Consider the following 21,847-nt stretch of genomic DNA (forward strand, 5'->3'; position numbering starts at 1 on the left):
CAAAATGACAGAGAATCACCAAATGTTAGAGGTAAGAGGGGGTTTGACCAACATCACACAGAAAATTGCTTGGAGTGTTTGCTTCACTTGACTCATACAAACATAAGTCTATTTGCTAGAGCTGAGAGGAAAAGAATTCAACTCTGGCCAATTCTGGAGGCCAATCATTAGAGGGGACAGGAATTAAAAACATGAGTTAGTCAGGTTTTCTAACTTATGCATCATTATGATTAGCAAAGCAACACCTAAATGCCACAAGGGTTTGCTAAACTTAGGTAAATATCCATTTTTAGAAGTATAGCCTGTAGCTTAGAGCAACAATTAACATTATATTTCTTGTATTAAAAAAGAAAATCTCTACAATAAGATAATAAACTTGCATTGCCTTATTAGACCTCACATCATCTTTAGTATATATTAAGAAATTTGTCTAAAACGTCCTTGGGGGAGAATGCCAAGCTTCACATTAAAATAAGCCATTTCTCTAAATTGAGGGCAAACGGGTTTGACTGAGATTGAATTTGAGCATGAGGCAGAAAATAGTACACTTCAATACTTGATGGTTTCCTTAATAGAAATGCAGGGCTGTTAAGGGCTTGAGTCTTTGATTTCTCCTTGAGTAATTCTTTTTCTTCAAGAATGTACTCCAAATCATTTCATGCACTTGCTAAATTTCCAAATGTTAATGGTAGCCATATTTGTTAAATGGCAATCAAGTAGACTACAGAATGCATTAGCACTATACAGAGTTATATTATTTCCCTCCCTAAATTAGCTACAGAATGTAAAATTACTTTCAATGTAGCTCAGATTTTGGAGTCAAAGAAAACTGAAACTTACAAATCATCCACCTTGGACCTTCCACTTTGTCCTTTGTCCAAAAATGTGGAAAGTAATAGAATGGATTTGTTTGCATTTCTACTTTTATCCTTGCTCTTTGAAGTGACAATCATCAGTAAAATGCATCCAAAATAGGCAGGTGAGGAGATAAAGTGATGTGGTAAATCTAAATTGTGGATCATCAGTACAATAATGATGACAGTAATCCCAGTACTTAAAATGCCCAAAGGTATATTAGCAACAACATGACCACTTATGAAACACACAGATAGACCCGGTTCCATATCATAAGAGCATAAGAATGGATGGTACCTCGCCAATGCTTTCTAAGGAATAGTTTAGTGAAAAAATATTATAAATGTCACCCTGCTGTGGTCCTCGGAGGGTGAAGATTCAAGATGAGCATTCCTGGCTGCCTTTAATAAGCCACCTCTATCAATTATCCATGAATTTATCTAAATCCTTTTTTTTATATGTAACAGTTTTATTCATACACCATGCAATCCATCCTAAGGGAACAATCAGTGGCTCCTGGTATAATCACATAACTATTCATTCACCACCTCAGTCTATATGAGAACACTAAATCCTTCCTGAGGGGTCTCAACTTTAGGCTTCACAATTTCTTAGAGTAGATGAGAGAAACTTTCCTGTTAATACAATTGATCGATCCAAATTTTTTAAGGAAATTCTGAAATGTACTAGAGTAAAAAGCATAGTTTTGTTTAAGGACAAACTATAAAACACTAATAATAAAAATACTTCTTAATTTAACTTAAGGGACCATCAATCTTTAATATCTGCAACACATTCTGAAATCCATGATACTATGGTTTACTTTAGAGAAATTTAGGAGGAAAGATGTGGGATGGAAGAAAGGGAAGGAAAAACAATGCAAGACATAAAGAAGCCCTAAAAAGAGAAAGGAGGAAGAGAAATGAGAATAACCCAGAAGTAAAGAAATTTAGAAAGATACAGAGAAGAAAATGGAGGGAAAAGTAGAACAAGAGGCGAGAAGTTCAGTATTTCTTGCTGTCAATTAGAGATAAACTGATCTTCTCCCAGTCTTATGTTTACTGAGCTGTGTGGCCTCAAGATGTTTTTATCATTGTCCTTTGAAATGTCTACTAGATGCTGAATCTCTAAATGAAATAGCCATTGCCAGGATATTCTTCTCAGTGCTACATACAGTGACTGAGACCAATGCCATGTCATCTCCCAAAGCTGTTGGCAAAGATCAGATGAAACCAAGCCAGACCTAACCTAGACATAAGAAGTTTCTTACTCCACCACTTGTATTCTAGACCCACAATATTTACTAAGTCAAGAAGTGCTTTCTTCCATTGCCCTCAAACCTTAGTCTTCATGGTTTGCCCCATAAATCTAGAACACTGGGTCATGGTGAGGCAATCCCTACTTGGACTGTCTATATCTTTCATGGTTTCACAATTTTCTCACATATCCATTATTTGCCTGAGCCTTTCCAGAATGAAGTCCTGGTCATTTTAGCCCATAGTGAGACAAGTAGGTCCCATTTATTTAGGATGCTTGTGTGCCATGTGATCTTTACAACAACCCATGCAGTAGCTATGATGGTTGTTCTCATTTGACAGATTTGAAAACTGAGACACAGTTTAAATATTGCTCAAGGTCCAGAGTAAATGGTAAAGCCAGGCTCAGAGCTCAGACTCTCTGACCCTAAAACCCAGGCTCTCGATCCTCTTCTTACTTCTCTCTGTTCTCTTCCTCTTTCCTTTCACATATGACCTGGTGCCACCATTTCCTATGCCTGGAATTTCTGCCCTGCACCAAGATGGAAGATCTTCAAGCTCTTCTTTATGAAACTTGCCTTAACTGAACAAATTAGGTTATAATCTTCCTTTCTCACATGATTCTGGCCAGAAGTCCATACACCCCAGTACATGGTTCTGATGTCAATACTTACCACACAAATAGTATTTGTTCTTATGAGAACAAATTTTATTGAGTGTCATGTTTTTTCTCTGCATGTAGGTCAGCATTTGTGTTTCGGATTGTAGAATAAAACTTCTAGAGGCCATGAATTCTGCCAAGCTTGTATGCATGTAAGGCAATTCACCTAAGGAAACACAAACCAGGTAATTAAGAGAGAAAACTTATAGATAAATAAGAGAGGAGAGATGATAAGTTCCCAAAATGTACTCCAGCAATGCGGGCCCCCCAATCCAAATGATGAATGCCCACATAAATGTGACTAAGGGTAATGGGCTGGGGGGTGGGGATGGGGGTCAAATTAACTAGTTCCTAGAATTTAAATGTATTATTACATTAGGCTTCTAAGTGAAATAAACTCATAAAGGGTGAATGTATTTGTATTAGTTTGGGAATTTTAAATTGTCAACCATTTTGGAATAACTTTGAGCATTCCGTACCATTTAAAGAATCTCCTATCACATGTCTCCTAGCTGCCTAAGCAACTGAGAGCGTTTGCTAACCTGGACTTTATTGTCTTCCAGATCTTGGCCATCGTGTCTATCCTATTCATCGTACTCTCCACCATCGCTTTGTCGCTCAACACACTACCAGAGCTGCAGGAAACGGATGAATTTGGACAACCCAACGACAACCCCCAGTTAGCGCATGTGGAGGCCGTGTGTATTGCGTGGTTTACCATGGAGTACCTTTTACGGTTCCTATCCTCACCCAATAAATGGAAGTTCTTTAAAGGCCCGTTAAACGTCATTGACTTGCTGGCCATCTTACCATACTATGTCACCATTTTCCTCACGGAGTCCAATAAGAGCGTGCTGCAGTTCCAAAACGTGAGGCGAGTCGTTCAGATCTTCCGAATCATGCGCATCCTGAGGATCCTGAAACTCGCCAGACATTCCACAGGCCTGCAGTCTCTGGGTTTCACGCTCAGGCGGAGTTACAACGAACTGGGCTTGTTGATACTGTTCTTGGCTATGGGGATTATGATATTTTCCAGCCTGGTCTTTTTTGCCGAGAAAGATGAGGATGCTACCAAGTTCACCAGTATCCCCGCATCGTTCTGGTGGGCCACCATCACCATGACCACCGTAGGCTATGGTGACATCTACCCTAAAACGTTGTTAGGGAAAATCGTGGGAGGGCTCTGCTGCATCGCCGGGGTCCTGGTCATCGCCCTCCCCATCCCAATCATTGTCAACAACTTTTCCGAGTTTTACAAGGAGCAGAAACGCCAAGAGAAGGCAATTAAAAGGAGAGAGGCTCTTGAGCGGGCGAAAAGGAACGGAAGCATCGTTTCTATGAACTTAAAAGATGCTTTTGCTCGCAGTATGGAACTGATAGATGTGGCCGTGGAGAAAGCAGGAGACTCAGCCAATACGAAGGACTCAGCCGACGACAATCACCTGTCCCCGAGCCGGTGGAAGTGGGCCAGGAAGGCTCTGTCGGAAACGAGCTCCAACAAGTCTTACGAGAATAAGTACCAGGAGGTGAGCCAAAAGGACTCCCACGAGCAGCTGAACAACACGTCTTCCTCCAGCCCACAGCATCTGAGTGCCCAGAAACTGGAGATGCTGTACAATGAAATCACCAAGACACAGCCTCATGCTCATCTAAACTCAGAGGGCCAGGAACAGTCTGAGAGACCGTCTGCCTACGAAGAAGAGATCGAGATGGAAGAGGTGGTCTGCCCCCCGGAGCAGCTGGCCGTGGCGCACCCCGAGGTCATCATGGACATGAAGAGTACCTCCAGCATCGACAGCTTCACCAGCTGCGCCACCGACTTCACCGAGACCGAGCGGTCGCCCCTGCCGCCGCCCTCCGCTTCACACTTGCAGATGAGGTTCCCGACTGACTTCCCGGGGACAGAAGAGCACCAAAGAGCCCGGGGCCCCCCGTTTCTCACACTAGCCAGAGAGAAAGGGCTGGCAGCCAGGGATGCCGCGCTGGCACGTGCCCCCATAGACGTAACTGTGAACCTGGATGCCGGCGGTTCCCAGTGTGGCCCACACGGTCCCTTGCAGCCCGACGGTGCCACTGACAGCCCTAAGAGCTCGTTAAAAGGCAGCCATCCACTCAAGTCCAGATCCCTCAAAGTGAACTTTCAGGAGAACAGAGGCGGCGCCCCCCAGACGCCGCCCAGCACAGCCCGGCCACTGCCAGTCACCACGGCTGACTTCTCGCTGGCCACCCCCCAGCACATCAGCACCATCCTCCTGGAAGAAAACTCCCCCCAGGCAGACAGACCTTTGCTGGGCATGGAGGGGCCTGCACATTGTCAGGGGCCTTCCAAAGGCTTATCCCCTCGGTTTCCCAAGCCAAAACTGTTTCCTTTCTCTTCGAGAGAGAGGCGGAGCTTCACCGAAATAGACACTGGCGAAGACAATGACTTCTTAGAGCTCCAAGGGGCAAGGCAGGACAAGCAGGCAGACTGCAACCCAAATTGCTTTGCAGATGAGCCTAGTGACGGAAGAGACCCTTTGAGAGAAGAGGCCTATGTTGGCTCTTCCTCCCCCCAGACCACAGATCACAACTGTAGGCAAGACATTTACCATGCTGTGGGTGAAGTAGTAAAGGACAATAGTCAAGAAGGGTGCAAGATGGAAAACCACTTGTTTGCCCCAGAAATCCATTCCAACCCAGGAGACACAGGTTATTGTCCCACACGTGAAACCAGCATGTGACTAGTTACAAAAGCAATAAAAAACAAAAACAAAAACAAAAACTTGTTTCTTAAAAACACAGTTAAAAATGCCTATGAACTAAAATATGGGAAGCCTCCCCACCTACCCCCCAAAAAGTGCATAAAATGTTATTTTTGCATGGCATGAACAGTTTAGTTTAAGCACTGTTTAAATAAAAAGTCAAGACTGCATTTTGTAACAAACAAACAAAAAATCACTGAAGAACAGTGAACAAATAAAGAGAGCTCTATTAGGAACCAGTATTCTGCAATGTCTGACATTTTTGATCCTTTCATTTAAAATTGTAGACAGAGTTTCAACTTTTATGTTTCCATGATTTCTGGGATTTGCCCTTGAAAGGATGAAATGTCATTGCATGCATTCTTAGTTACGAGGAGCAAGGTGCTTTTAGCTTGCAAAATGCGATAACTTTGTACATATTGGGGCCGGGGATGCAAAAGTGTCAAGAACACATGGAAACAAGTTTCTGAGACACAGGTACTTCCTTCACAGCTACTGCCTGGAGGAACTGTACAGACTTCCTGTTGCAAAATTGCAACCTCTTCTTAAATCATTTCACATATCTTGCTTTCGGTTATAAAACTCACTTGTTTAAATGAATACAGTATTTTTATTTATTTGTGATATAATTCATAGGGTGCATTTTTCTCTTCTGCTTCTGCTTAGCTGTAGCATTTGTGATTTTATTTATAAAACATGAATAGGCAAGATTTAATGACCAGATATTAAAATATTTGGAATTTAAATGTGAAATGTTGACAATAAATTATATATCATGCCACAGCCAGCCTATTACAGAATTATGCATTATAAAAACACCTGAAAACATTAAGAAGGTTAGATTGTGCAACTAAATGTTAAAAAAATGGCTCTCCACATTTGGACGTCAGTTCTTTTTTAAAAAAAAGATTGTATTATGCCCGTCTAAAGATGATTATGTTTTCCATGTGTATCCAACATCTTTTCTATTTAAAGATCTAAAAATAGAATGCAGCTATGCCATGGTGGGTACTCTGAAAAGTGACCTTTGACAAACTAAAATAGAGTCAATTAAGTGAGACTACCACCCATGTCACCAACAGAAATGGATGCAAAAAATGAGGTATCAAAAAGAGCCTTGGCCTGGTGGTGTTTCACCCGGTGTTTCTGAATGGGGAGGGGCAGAGCGAGACCACCCTTTTAGGGGCAGTTGTTCCTTTTGCAGGACCCAGAGCCGAGATGCCAGTAGCACCCTCCAGTGACTGCAACAACTAGAAACATACCCTACATTTCCAGCCCCACCAGGGGGTGTCAAGACTGCCCTTGTTGAGAACCACTTACACCATCTCTGCTGGGAGCAGTGAGATCCACAGCAGTTAAGCCACTTGCTGGAGGTGACATTGATGATGTCTATGTTGCAAACTAGGTCATTTGAATCCAAGGCCCTTAAACCATCCAGCCTCACAGGAAATCAAGGCTCTGGTCCCAGATACATAACTGACCAGATGTGTGATCCTGGACGACCCTAGAGCCTCTCTCGAGCTCAGTTTTGCCACCAATCACAACCAAGACAAGATGATTTCTAAACCTCCTTAAAACTTCTAATTAATATGAGGCCTTGGTCTCCCAGAAGTTCCAGGTTTTGGCTCAGAGCAATGTGTTCTATATGTGTGTGTATTTAGTTCAGGGACATAGGGCTGAGAAAGTGCTAGACCAAATTTCAAGCACAACTTATTCTTATTGTTTAAAGGGGAAAAAAAAATCTAATTTTTTTTCTATTTTTAAAAGAAAAAGAAAAGCTCAAGTATTTAGAATCTAACCTAAGTTTTTAAGAATTAACATTTCTTTATTCAGAGAATCTGGTCATTATATCTCAGATAAGAAAACAAATTTTGGTCTTAGTTGAAATCCAAGCAGCAATACTGCTGCAAAATAATGTTAAACATTGCTTTTTTCACTGTGCTTAGAATTTCTTTATGGTTTTTATGTTTGTTTCAAAACATAGCCCTTAAGAGGTCATGGTCATTGATTGTTGATATTTACATTACTCGTTCTTAATTGGGTGTCTGAAACTAAATGTTGATCAGTTTTTGTAAATCTAGAGTGTTTATTTGGATTATCTATATATAGTTTTTCAAAGTCAAGCAGGTGTATCTGTTATTGAACAAACAGCAAAGAAGTTATGATAATCATTTTCTTTGCATAGCCTCATGAAGCAGTTCTTTTCTGGTGTCTCTGAATTGATGAGTCTGTTTTTTAATTGGTCATTATTTTTTATTTGTTGAAGGTTTCATTTATCAAGCAGCATGTGTGGACTTGTCCTATACCTGACAGATCACAAGTGCCCTCCTTTCATGTGTCACTCCAGCCTTTTACTAAGAACCCTCATCCAGATGCATAGAAACTGTGGTCTCTCCTAGACTTTTCTCCCTGAAAGCATTCTCCCTAAAAGCTTTTTTCCCCTTCAAAGTTAGAGCATTTTTTAAATCTTAAAGAATTTTCAGGAACATCCTCTTAAAAAATCTTTGACTTTGCCATTTCCACGGTGAAGCAGTTTGGGGATGAGCGTTCCCAGGATGCACTCAAGCAATGCTTCTTAAACATTTTCAGTCATCTGTGCCTAACACAGAACATGAATGTGCATGCCTGCAATGGTCTGGGTACTTCCCAGGCACAGAGTTCTGCTGAAGTCTTATGTTTTATATTAAAAATTCATGTAAATGCTCCGTTTGACTCCATAATATATGTCTCCATATTTTAAAAATAACGCTTTGTATTGCTTATCAACCAGTAAAATGGATGCCCGTATCTTCAAATACCTCTCCTTTGTATACATCTCCTTAGTATCCCCTGGGAAAAACATCCCCAGTTTGAGAAGCACTGCATGAGTGACAGGAACATAGCCTGGTTCCCTTGAGGGGCACTGGAGGTTTCTGTTGCAGGAGATGTCACTCATCGTTACCTAGCTCAGTGACCGGGGACAAATGTCAATGAGGGAAGACTATTTGAAGGAACTCAACATAACACAGTCCCAGGGATAGACTATTTGGTTCTTCTGGCCATCTTAACAGCTGGTGCAAGTTGCCACAAGATTGTTTTAGCCCAAAGACTGAGATCTATCACAAAAGGACAGAAACAGGTGAATCCATTGATATCTTGGCCTGGACCACACACACAATGGTGACAGATTAAGTGGGTTCCCTGGAGTTGACTTAATTAGTCACTGAACATTTTTAGTAGAAATTTCTCCATTCTGGCACAAGCAACTGTTTTGATGCCTGCCTTCTGGTCAACCATTATCCTGATACAGCTAAATTTGATCACCAGGAGAATAGGCAACACATGTCTGATGCCATTCATTTCTCGTCACAAGAGGCTCACTCTCATGTAGGTACAGACTGAGAAAAGTCAACAATCCAACTATTTTCCCTTGAAATGTGAATAGCAAAAAAAAAAAAAAAAAATCATGTTTGTAGAGCATTTTATACTTTATCTCACTTAATCCTCACAAAAGCCTTCTGAATTAGATATTGTTTGCCAACGAAGGACCAAAGGTTATGTATTTTGCTCAATTTCATGCAGGTAATGGGTGAATAGTAGAACCTGGCCTCATCAACATCTTCTGGCTTCAAGTCCAACATTCCAATATACCACAGGGAAACATGTTCAGTTGGTTTTATTTTTTCCATTAATAGGGGAAATTATGTAAATAAAACTAGAAATGCATTGATAGTCATGTAGTTTGTTTAAAACAGCAGTGTAGCCTGTCAAATGGTAATGATTTAAGAGAGCAGTCATTGGCCATCTTTAGCACATCTATTTAACAGTGTGAAATTCTGATAATAAGACACACATCCCTGGGTTAAAAAAGAATTCATCATGCAAAATATAACATAACATACATCATTAGAGGCAGAGGGCTGCAGGAAGCCACTTGATCTACAACAAAAACAAGTAGAATTTTAGAAACACTTCTAATCTAAGATCAAATGTACTGTCTAATTGACTTTGGTTGTCTTGTCACTCACTGCTCGTCCATTCAGCAAATGTTACCTGAGCACCCCGATGTTCTACATAAGGCGTTGTGCAGGTGCTGGAGCACAACCATTGGCTTGTCTTGCTTACTACATGACTCATTTAAAACCATGCTGAGGATGATTTGGGTTCCTGAAAAAATGTCTCTGCTGAGAATGTAAAACCCACTCAAAGATGGTCACACCAGGGAAACACACACAGGAACAAGTGAAATTATTTTCCAAAGACCTGTTTTCCTAAGAAATGATGGATGGTATAAATGGAAAGGCCGATGCATAATTATTTTCGAACCACAGTTCAGATTTCACACTTGAAATAACAAATTGATAATCTTACTAAGTGAGGTTATGGATTGTCGTTCCTTATTATCTGATAAAATTGAAAAATAAATTTTCAATTGGATATAATGCTTGTTAGAATCGCTAATAAAAATTTATCACAAATAAATAGAACAAAAATTAATACCAGCAAAAAAGTTTATACAAAATTTGTATCTTAATAGCATGTTTCGTGGTTATGTGGTTAAGAGCAAGGTATTTTAATGATTTTCTTTAGTTCCACCTGACTACAGGCAACATTTGGCAATGAGTATCACCATTCTCTGTTGACTCCACTGAATTTCTAGATGGAAAATATTTAAAATTCAATATACAAAAAAAAAATATTTAGCTTGACTCAAATCAACTTATTCACTTGCTCCCTAAGGATTTGAAAATATATTGGACATTTTGCCATTGCCACTGTCCGTATCCAATGAGAACTTTAGAAAAAGAAAAAAAATTCTACAAAATCTAAATAAATATGGAAACATATAAAGGCCCACCTTCAATAAGAAAAGGAAAGGTCCCCACTCCAAAATCTTGGCCAACTTCCTATATTACGGAATTTAGTACTTATAATATAATGCTATGCTTCTGTGGTTTCAATAACCATTTCCTCTTCTTGCTTTTTTAAAACAGCCTGACCTAATTGCATAAACCCTTATTTACCATTTCTAGTAATGCATAATCTCTTCCTTGTTAAATCTAAAAGGTTTTAACCTATCAATATACATACAGATAAAAGTAGGGGTGAGGGTGGGGTGACAGTGCTTTAATAATAAGGTAACCCAAGGTCAGCAAAAGATTTAAGTACCAAGGAAAGAGAAAAAAGGCTAAGGAAAGTGTAAGCAAATGAATGCTTTTAAGCAGAGAAATCTTTAATAGGGATATGTATATAACTGTATGAAACTTAAACTAAATCATATTATCGACATGAAATTTAAATTGAAGCCGTAATTCCAACTTTACTTTCTCTCCTGAAGAAATTATTTCTTATCATCTACATATCCTTCCAGATTGCTGTTGACAGGCGCTTCAGTCAGCAAGCATTTATTGGGTGCCTTCTGTGTGCTAGAAATTAACTCACATGCAGTCCATTCCCTCAAGTTTAGCGTCTAACAGAGGTTTCATATTTAGAGTTTATATTCCCAAGTGAAAAATCTAGAAAGAGAATGGCAATAATGTTTGAGTTTGCTGCCTGACAATTTCTATAATCCCCTTTTATTTTCACTCAGATTCAAGTTATTTATTTTCATTCCTTAATCTAGAATCTGAACTAGCACCTAAACTTTCTAAACATCATGTTTAGAAAATCCAGTGAAAGTGGTTAAATTTTGTCCTATTTATTTCAATGAGACATTGCCCATTTCAGCAAAAGAAAGTATTAATCTAGTAAAAAGGATGTTAAAAATATCATATTTATACTCACATAACTGTTTTGCTTGACTTTTTTTTTAACTCCAGCTTTCGTACTGTGATAGAAGCCATCAGTATCTGCTGATATGATGAAAGCTTAATGTCAACTTGAGCAAAGGAGTTTTTCTCCCACCTACGTGGGCAATGCTGGCAAAGGATATGGCTAAATAGTTTTTTCTTTGGTTATTTTTAGTCCATTTAAATCTAAAAGGGACTTGAGATGCATACCAAACAACATAAATAGACTTCCAAAATCAAGACTGAAGGAAACAGAAAATTACAGAACCAGACCAAAAAGCAAAGGTACAATCGAAGAAAAGGACATCAACTCTCTGTGTTGAGTGCCCTCTTGTGGTCAGCCTGAGAGAAACTGAATTCTATTTGGCAAGAAAACACAGACGTGAAAGAAAATTCTCTACCATTTTCCACCTTCCATTACCCATACACACAGCCAAAATCACACCACCATCCCAGGCTTTTTTTTCAGGGATCATTTCTCCCTCGCGTGTGTAAGTTTTCTTTCTCTTAGTCCAAAATATCTGGTAAAACCGTTGCTACCCTCTGCACAGCACTTTCAGAGTATTTGTACCTACTGCCTGCAAATCGAAACAAAATCACAATTTAGCTAAATATTTAGCAGTGCCTTTGTCTGCACATTATGCAAATTAGTTACCCAACAAAATGCTTTGCGCAGAATTCATTAACAAAAATGCATAAACTATGAAAATCTCATTAAAGAATTGGCAGTATTCTTTTTTAGTTCAAGGCCAAAAAGAAAGAAAGAAAGACCAACAACTTACAAAACACAGGGTTTGTCATATAATAGCCGTTTTGGAACTTATGCAATTTTAAAGAGGTATGATATTAAACCATAAAATATTCAAAAGCGAATGTATAAAAAGGTTTATTAAGCAAATATATGGTACTATTAGTACACTGAAACATTTTTAATAACCTTTAAATTTAACTACATAATGACTATGTCAGCTCTTAGCACCTGTTTTCAATCCCAAAACTTTTGTTTTATGCTGCTATTTGTGTGTTTGCTTCCTTAATTTGTTTTGTTTGAAGAAATGAGGGTAAGTGGGAGAATGTTTAAAGGAGTAAAGTATTGCACAATTTATCTAACATTCCTGCTGTGCCCTGGGGTACAGTGGAAACCATTTGTGGATGTGACTTCATCTCCCACTCCCACCTTCTTGTGGAATTTTGTCTGGTTTGGAAATGATCCTTTTTTATCGAATCCCAAATTCTGCTCATTCAGATTTTTCATTCCTCTCCTGTCTGCATACCCCACCAGCACCCTTCCCTCAGATCAGCCTGATAAGGTACCAAGTGAAAGGAAAGTCCAAATGGGCCCTTTAGCAATAGCAACTTGAAGTCCAAAGCTAAGAGTAACAGGAGGCTGTCCAGGCGGTCAGAAAACATAGAGGGGACTAACAGCAAAATGATGAACTGTCTCTTTCATCATTTACGGTTGTAACAAACGTTTCTATCAGGGAAAACCGACATTACTCTGGTAATTTTTATATGGACAAAACTGTAATAGCAAGTTAAACAAAACTTTAGCAAAAGATGTTGTTAGTGGTGGAAAGCCATATTAAAAAATTATACTTTTCTATCTCCCGATTACAAATAATATATATTTGGATTAAGATTTTAAAAAATTCTTTTGTGCAAAAATATCCTTGGTAGGCTAAAAATAATACTTTGATTTTAATGAGATAATTTTTGGCTACATACAGCATATTACCTAATTTGAGGTTTCAATTAACTTATTCTGATGCTTGAAAAAAAATCCATCTTTTAAACCATAATTGCAAGACAGTTTAAATCTCATTAATATTTAGTTATAACATAATGAATACTGTATTCCTCTCTTTGTTTTCTCAAAAAAATAAAGTTCCTAGCTTATTGAATAGTATCCTGATAAAGCATTATGCTGCTCAACTCACTAAATGTATTTATTACCTGTCTCTATGTAACTTATGTAAAAATTTAACGTTGAATATCCATGTCTGCTGCATTTAAAAGCTGCAAGCATGATTGTTTCATCTTATGATGCCAACACCTTATGTTATGGCGTCATATACATAGGCTACAGTACAAAGTAGACTGTAAACTGCTTAACGTCTAGTCCAAAAAGGGTCTGAGGTAGTGCAGTGATGCCTTTAGTTAAAATGGTTCACTGCTTGAATCATTTCAATCTGTGTATTCTTTACCATAAATACTGAAGTAGTGCTTTTTAACTTTTTTCAGACTTGTAATAAAAACTCTGTGTCATCTCTACCTAGTCAAAATATGCCAAGTAATTCTGTTTGAAAGTGTTGTCTAACAACCTAAGAGAAATGTTACTGATTTTCCCAGATAATTGCTTAAATTGTTTTCCTTTGCCTGGGTGGACCTGCCTTAAGTTGTTTCTTTTGCCACTATTATATGTAAAGTAAATGGAGGAGACTGTGGTGAATTCTTACTTGTCTGACCACAGCTCTTTTCGCCAAAGGATGCACATTTTTCAAAAGCGAGCCATTTAGCGATATCCAGTATTCAAGTGCATATATTATTTTAATTTTGGTCTCCAAAAATTAAAGCAAGACATCTACAAATTGAATACATATAGACTTCCAAAAGCCAGCATTTGTTGCAAAAGAAAAAGAGATGGAAGGAAGGAAAATGGGAAAAAAAGAAAACTAATAGAGACAGGTAAATCTTCTGATGAATTAAATGAGGAAAATGTGTGTATTTTTTTTTAAGTTGATTGGGCTTTGGGGAAAGTTGTGTTTGTGTGCGTGTGTGTGACATGCATGTGTTTAGGGTCAGGATGGGAAGCCTGAATTACCTACTGCTTTTCTGGTTAACTAGAGTCATATAGTACTAAAAGGAATTGTCTAACTCCTAAAAGTCATTAATTCAATGTTCAATGCAAAAATTATAAGCTTATTGCTAAACTCAGCATGACACTGAAGATTCACAACGTAATTTCATGAAAACTTACGGTGAAGTTGTTCAGTGCCAAGAATAATCAATGCACACTTAAAAAAATAAAAAAACTAGGGGAAAATCATGGGTGATTTTCCTGAAAAAGATATTGATATACAACCTATTTTTTTCTCAAGTTAGAAATTTTAATAGATTTTATTAAGCCCCAAACATCTCCCAGATTAAAACCACAAAAAACTATTTTTTAAACCTAAGAAATAGAGTACCAGAAGCTAAAAGCTAAATTAACAGTTCTTAAAATTGCTGTACATATTAAGTAAAATAATTTCACATTTCTAAGTTATACACGGTATTACATTTCTTGGTACAGTTGCATGAAGCATAATTCACTTTCAGTAACTTCAGTGTTACAGAGAGTTTTCATACTAGGCTATGAAAGCTCCGAATGCTGCAGGGAAAAAGAAGCACAATCAGTACTTTATTTTTAAGATTTCTCAATTGATTGGGTTATTGCATCCTGTCCATGCACATAACAGTGTTAGCATTTCATCTTTTACTATGTTGATAGCAATGCAAACTGTCAATAGAAGATAAAGCATATGCATATGTGGTAAGTCTTGTCTAACTTCATTCATCTGCCTCAACATGCTTTATTTCATTATATTTGCAAACAAAGTGTTTTGATTTCATTTTGTAAAGAGCATACGATTCCACATACTCGTGTTTGTTCTGCTGTCTAGCCTTCACATACAATGCCTTTCTCTCCCATTTAATGGTGTTTGTATCAATGTCCCCATATCTGCTGCATTTTAAGTCCATAAAAAGAAAATGTGATTCCATATTAATAGTTTTGCTGATCAATTCAATAGTTCTGCACCAATCAGCATAATTATATGCATGTAGTCTGTACAATTGTTCAACATCAAAATACTTGTTTAATTTATGTCAAAATGTCTACGAAATTGCTGGCGTTGTTCTCCATTTCAGTCTGGTAGAATAAGCAAAATAGAAAATAAATGAGTAAATGAATCATCTGTGTCATTTCAGTTCTCTGCATGAAGCCACTTTAAGCATAGCACACATGCTGACCACCCAACAGTCCATGGCTTCTTGACACCTCCTTACTGACTACTTAGGCAGGTGGCTTTTGGTTGAGGCATGGGATAAAACTGCCAAGTCTGGAAAAAAATAAAAGCGGACTCCATTGCCATCCTTTTCAAACGAATCCCTTTAGACAGCCCACAGATGTAAGTCCCGTCATCCATATTTTAAAAAATTTCAATGCAGACCCCCTTTCTGAGAGGTTAGGGTGAGGTAATCCAAGTAACTGTTTTGAAATCATCTGCCATGGCCATTCGTGAAGGCAACTCAGGGGAATTCTTGTTGGTTAAAACGAGTCTTAACTCCTGACCACCTGCATGGCTCCAAGGGCATACAAACTGTGCATCACACAGGACCCCAAGCTTAGAAGAGCTCCCCCATATTTTCATTTTGCATTGGGGCCTACAGAAGATGTAGCCAGTCCTGCCTGACCAGTGAGGTAACAAGACACTCTCTCCAAGACAGAAGCATAACACATCGTGAGTTTATTTAACAAACATATATAGCACTTACCAAGTGCCAAGTCCTATACATAATTTCTCATTTAATCCTCTTAATACTAGTAATATTATCATCCCATTTTACAGAAGAGAAAATCAGGGCACAGAGAAATGAAGTAACTTGCCCACGGTTACACAGGTAGTAAAGCCAAGATTTAAAGCCAGGCATTCCAGCTACAGAGTTTGGGCACCTGACCATTTAGACCATGCTGGCCCTTGCTTGGCTGTGCTTGCCTCTCCATCGGAGTTATGTTCCTCACTTGGCTTGTCTGTAGAGTGCTGGAGATGTGCTTTACAGTCTTTCCCTTAAAGACCTTTGTTTAAAAGCATCAAGGATGATACCTTCTGAGAAATTTCAACTCTCCACAGCAAACATTTTCCTGCTCTTAATACCAGCCACTTGCCTGAATTAAATTAATAAGCCTTAAATGGCTATACATATTAAGTAAAACATTGCCTTGTATTTGTGCCCTGACACAGATGTGAGTGCACAGTGCCTGGTGTCTCTACACCCAACTTGTGCTGATGGCAGAGGGTGGAGAAGTGACCAGCAGAGCAGACAGCGGTGGGCCCAATGGCACTTAAAAGCTTTCCCCCAGATTCCAGCATGCATCTATGTAAAACAAGAGTGGCCAGGATGCACAAACAACTGTGACCCTGCTGGTTGTCTTTTCATTTACAAGAGGTAGGAACACACAAAGGATGCGTTTTTACGGCCCTAAGAGGTCAGAGCTAGTGAAGTGGAGAAATCCATGCTCACTGCTCATTCATTCTAGAAGAGCCCCCCTGCTCTGGGATAATGCTCAAGGGCCAAAGCCAAGGATGAGGAAAGAAGGATCCTAAAAGGTCTGCTCCACCCTCACCCTCCAGGCTCCTCTGTGCCTCCAGGAGCAGCCATTTCAGTCAAAACATCCATAGGACTCACCAGTCTTCCCAGAGGGTTTACAGCCCCAGGGTAAGGGCCATCTGTCCCCACAAGGTAATACAAAGCTTCTCCCTTATAATCCTCTCTGTTCCACCCTACTACCCACTCCCAAATCCTCCCTTTCTGAAAGTTCAAGGGAAACAAACCAAGAGAGAAAATGAGTGAGGCAGTGTAGGGGAGGAGACCCACTCCTAGAATTGCATTTAACCCAAGAGAGTTGGATTAAAAACAGCAGTGTCTCCTTCCCTCTGTTGACATGGCTGGATGCACAATTGTCCTCCTATTGGCATGGTTCCTTCTTTCTGCCCCAGTTCACCTTATTCACCTTCTTCCCCCACCTAGAAAAATAAACCCTACAGAGCATGCATGACTTAGGCCTCAAAAAAGATGGAGGTGGGAAGGGGAATGATAGCATGTCATCTACTCTAGAGAACTAAGAAAAGATTTCTTCTCTCTTCTCCACCTGCTCCCATACTCAACCTCATGTGGCCCGATGGGTCTAACAGTGGGGCTCGGATGGCTGCAGAGTAGCAGAGAGTGCTGGAGCCAAAACTCAGCTCACTCCTTACTTTAGCCCCGTTTTCTTTTTTCAACCCTTCTGAGGACTCGAACAATCCTCTAGGAGCTAAAGATTAATAAGACCCTTGCAAGAACTTCAGAGCTTGACTTCACAGTAGTCGCCCCATGCAATCGTGAACAGGGCTAAATTTTGCAAGGAAGTCTCTGACTAGGTGAAACTTGACCCATCACATGACTTTGAATTTTATCTTTCATCATATAAGAAATCAGCAGATCTATCAGAACTCAGCACCATACTCAAAGTTGTAATTCACAAGATTTAATTCTGACTTTTATAACTCACAAAGAGCCTGGATGAACTGAAAATACCTCTAGAGGAGAGGCACAGTGAACTCTCAGGCTAAGTAAAATGGGAAAAATGAAAAAAAGAGAGATGACCTAAGAAATAGAAATATGATCAAGGACTATTATTATTATTATAACACTATTTTGGAAGATAAGGATAACGCTCATGTGAAAATATTTGGTGGAGTGATTTTTAAGATAGTCAACATTCACTCATTCAGTACATGATGTGTCTTTCTCTGCTAGGCACTGGGCTAAGTACTAGGGACTCAAGGCTAATAAAATGTGGTCCCTGCCCTCCAAGAGTTTACAGGCATCATTACAGGGATGGCGAAGAGTTGGCACAAGAGCTTTTCTTCCATGTATGCACCTGCCTCGCTCTTGTCAGGCACTAACCATGTACTCCTTTACAGAGAACCAGGGTGCCGCCTCAGGATACAACACCAAATCAACCACCAGGCAGCCAGAACTGCTAATCCCAAAATGACTTGGCGTTTCTTTATTACCAGACGGACAAAGAACATGATTTCTCCCTCTGTAATATTGACCATATAAGGATGATTATGGCAGCTAATGTACTAAGAGCCTACTACATGCAGAAACTGTTCTAAGAGCTTTCTATGCATTATCTCATTCACTCCCATTTCTCTAAAGTGGTTGGTTAACAGAAATCTATGTGATCATCACCAAGACTCATTTAAAAGAAATGGGAATAAACTCCAGTATGAGGAAATTAGATGTCCTTCAGATGAATTTTCCACAAGTGATGGATGTTTCGCATTAGCGATAACAAGGGAGCTGGTGAAATCTTCTTCTCAGAAGTCTCCAGAATTAGGATAGATTCTCACCCAGCTGTAATAAGAAGTGCAAACCTGTCTGAATGAAGGAGGACAAACCAAATGACCTTTCTGTGTCCTTTTCATTTCTGTGATTTCATAATTTGTGGTGCTCCAGAATCAAATTTATTTTTGCTAAAGTCTCTGGTAAATTGCATTCATTAAATTGTCTCTAGAGCCACTTAGCACAGAAGACAGATTAGTAAATGGGAGGAGGCAAGCAATTTGCAAAAACATATTTTTAAACTTCCATCAATCGCATATCTGCATTTTGTGCTAAAGCACAAATCCTGTTTCAAAAATTCCTCTCAAAAGTATCTCTAAGCTAGTGCTGGGCATGATGCAAAGGTTGGATCCTGGAAACTCAAACACTCAAATCACTGTAACTTATATGAATAAATTAATTTGTGTTGAAATGCCTTATTTTAGGATGGGTGTGATTATTACTTGTAGAAACAAACTGATTCTGAAATCCTAATGATTTAAGGAAGAAATAAAAACAACATAATCACAGTTTTCTATTTTAAGAAGGCAAATATTTTTTCTAAACAGAATTCAGAAACACAATTTATGTTGCACCTGATTTTAGCAGGAAATTGCCATGTAATACTTACTATAAAATCATTTCCCAAGAAGCAACAGCTACAAATAAGAAAACTCCATAATACTCCTCAGCTTTAAATAATGGCACCCCAACATTTATGTGCAGTTGCATAAGGCCATGTGGCTGTGTAAATACTTAAACCCATCGTCTATAGGGTGAAGTCTGGCCTATTAAGCTCTTGCTCCTCACCCCCATCATCAAGAATAAGGTTGACTTAGACCTTCCCAAATAAATTAGATTTTATTCTAATTTCTTACATTAGAGGAAGAACAAAGCATATGCTGAACTGAATGGAAGAGATGGAGCAAAAGAGAAAGGAAAAAGTGTAAAATCAATGTACAAATTATCGAGATAATTATCAAATCAGGAAATACAGCAGATGAAAAGATATGAAGCCTTCTTTCTTTTCATTGATAGACTTTATGTTCTTATAGCTTCCTTTTTCTTTTGCACTGCATTTTGTAAGGGAAGAGAAAGTCTATGGCATGAGTCCTGAGCATTTCGTCCCTTTGGAGGCTCTACCCGGCTCTAACCTATATGCCAACAGTATCAAATGGATGTTTCCAATTCAAGTGTACAAGCCTTCTGTGACCCCATGTGATGGTCGCATCACTGGGTGCAGTGCCAGTAAAGCAACACAGGATCTGGGGCAGTCAGGAACAATGTCACCCAAGGCAAGTCCAGTACAGTTCCACAGAAAAGCCAAGTCACTGATGAGGCCATGAATCATAGTCATCACTCAACTTCTGACCATCCTAAACAGAGTTGTTCTCTATCACATCACTGATTTATTTCCTTCATAGATCATCATCCTTTTGAAATTTTCTTATCTGTTTACTTATTTATTGTTTGTTTCCCACTCCCACCATGCCCACCCCAACCAGAACAGAACTTTCCTATAGCAGAGAATGGTCTGCCCAGTCTTCTCAATAATTCCATTACACAGAGTGCTCAATAAATATTTGTTGAATGGAAAAAGTGAGCTTGTCCAAGGACCAAGATGAAGATGGAAAAAAGAGAATGAAAAATTGATATCCTAGTAAGATGAGAGCAGGAAAAGATCTGAGGAAGTCAAGGTAAATGATTCAGAACCTAAGACTATTAAAGTAGGTGGGAACCAATGCATTCCTTTTTAGAAGGCATCTGGAAGGGGTGATGTCTTAAAGGAATCATGCCAAGCTGGATTCCTTGCACTATGCAAGGTCTTCTGGGGAAAACAAAGGAGAAATGAAAGCAACCACTGCCCTCAAAGATTCCACAGCTTAGTAGGGAGACATTCCATAAATTATCATCTACAAAAAGAGGCAAAGTAAACCAAATGCTGTTCAGAAGTGTAAGCAGAGCAACCAGCACCTCAGGGAATATAAGTTTGATGTGGAGGTCTCAGAGGGCTTCACAAAAGAAACAACATACCTGGCTGAAGGGTGGGGAGAAACCAAGAAAGGAAAAGAAAGTACTCAATTTGAAGAACACCATGGGTAAAGACATAAAAGTACCCAGTGTGTTCCAGGCACAGCAAATACTTCTCCAGGGGCATGAAGCTACAGAGCTTGGGACTCAACCAAGAGGGTTAATATATTTCAGAAAATTTCAACTGAAGGGATGAAAGCTAAATGTTTTCTTCTTGACATGCAGTCTACCAAATGTTAAATTAACTATAATATCCCAAAAACCCTATTTCGGGTTTATCAAGAATTACCTATATAATTATTCTTAGGTAGGAATCCAAAGTTCTAAATATTTCATTTTCTTAAGTAACTTTTGCATATAATCCTTCCTCTTGCCTAAACTGTTTTCTAGAACCAGGTGGAGTTGAAAGAAATCAATAAACTAAATAACTAATAAACATAAGAACCTCATGAAAGTAGATTTTTTTTTTAATATGGCAAAGTTGAGAATAACAAATTCCTTATCCTGCATATACTGAATGAGGCATTTACATTAAATTATTAAATAGGATTCTAACATCTCTACATTTTTACTCAGTTTTGGTGACATACGCTCACAGTGATATCCATCAAAGAGGGACAGAAAAAAACTGAGAAGGAATTGGGGAGATAAAAGAAGATTCAGTGAAGGAAAACACATTTGAGCTGTACCTTTAAGCAAAAGAAAAAATGGGTTTAGATTTTAGTTGTGGGGAAAGGTCCAGGCCTGCCCTGCTGAACCGCTCTGTGAGCTGCGCTTGGGGGTGCAGCCACGGAGAAGGCAGCGGGAATGTGATCTCCTGGACCTGTGCAGTGCAGACAAAGGGAACAGCATGTGCAAGAAGGCAGAGGTGAGGAATCAGACGGCCACACAAGGAAGAACGAGCAGCTCCACTTGGCCGAAGCCAAAAGCGCTAAGGGAAGTTATAGGAAACAGGTCTGAAAAGGGTAGAGCAGAAAGGTTATTTGAACCAAGAAAAGTCCTGGGCAGCAGCCCCCCTAAGCAGGACTAAGCTTTTGGATGATTTCTCTTTGGGCACAGGGGCAAGGGCAAGAGCGAAAGAAAGCTGAGACTAAGCCAGAAGAGACGTAGTAAAGCTTTGTCTGAACTGGAGGATGGCTTGAAAATTGATAGGTTGTGGGTAAAAGAAAGAAGAGAGGCAGTCAAACATTATTTCGAGCTTTCAACCCTGTATGCCTTAGTGGAGAGCAGAGCTACTGAGGCAGGCTGCAGCAGAGAGGGGAGAGAACATACCATGAAGACGCCCTTGAGCAAGGATGGTTAAAGGAGGTCAGGAGAGCCTGTCCTGCACAACCTCCTGCCTGGAGGCTACTCACCTATGCAAAACACCCCACACAGGGCAACCAACCAGCCCAAGTGCACTAT

The 21,847-nt window shown here is 39.3% G+C and overlaps 1 protein-coding gene across 3 annotated transcripts in view; it reads left to right on the forward strand.

Annotated features, from left to right (window-relative positions):
* The window catches only part of KCNB2 (potassium voltage-gated channel subfamily B member 2), a 407,843-nt gene extending 401,765 nt beyond the window's left edge, over positions 1-6,078 (forward strand). For all 3 annotated transcript variants that reach the window (XM_037803346.1, XM_037803344.1, XM_037803345.1), the window contains one exon: positions 3,336-6,078. In XM_037803346.1, coding sequence (XP_037659274.1) covers positions 3,336-5,492 — 2,157 coding nt within the window. In that variant the 3' untranslated portion in view covers positions 5,493-6,078. The remainder of the gene's footprint in view (positions 1-3,335) is intronic.
* The last annotated feature ends 15,769 nt before the right edge of the window (positions 6,079-21,847 follow it).

Source organism: Choloepus didactylus, chromosome 14, assembly GCF_015220235.1.
Source record: "Choloepus didactylus isolate mChoDid1 chromosome 14, mChoDid1.pri, whole genome shotgun sequence".
In the NCBI taxonomy this organism is placed as follows: Eukaryota; Metazoa; Chordata; class Mammalia; order Pilosa; family Megalonychidae; genus Choloepus; species Choloepus didactylus.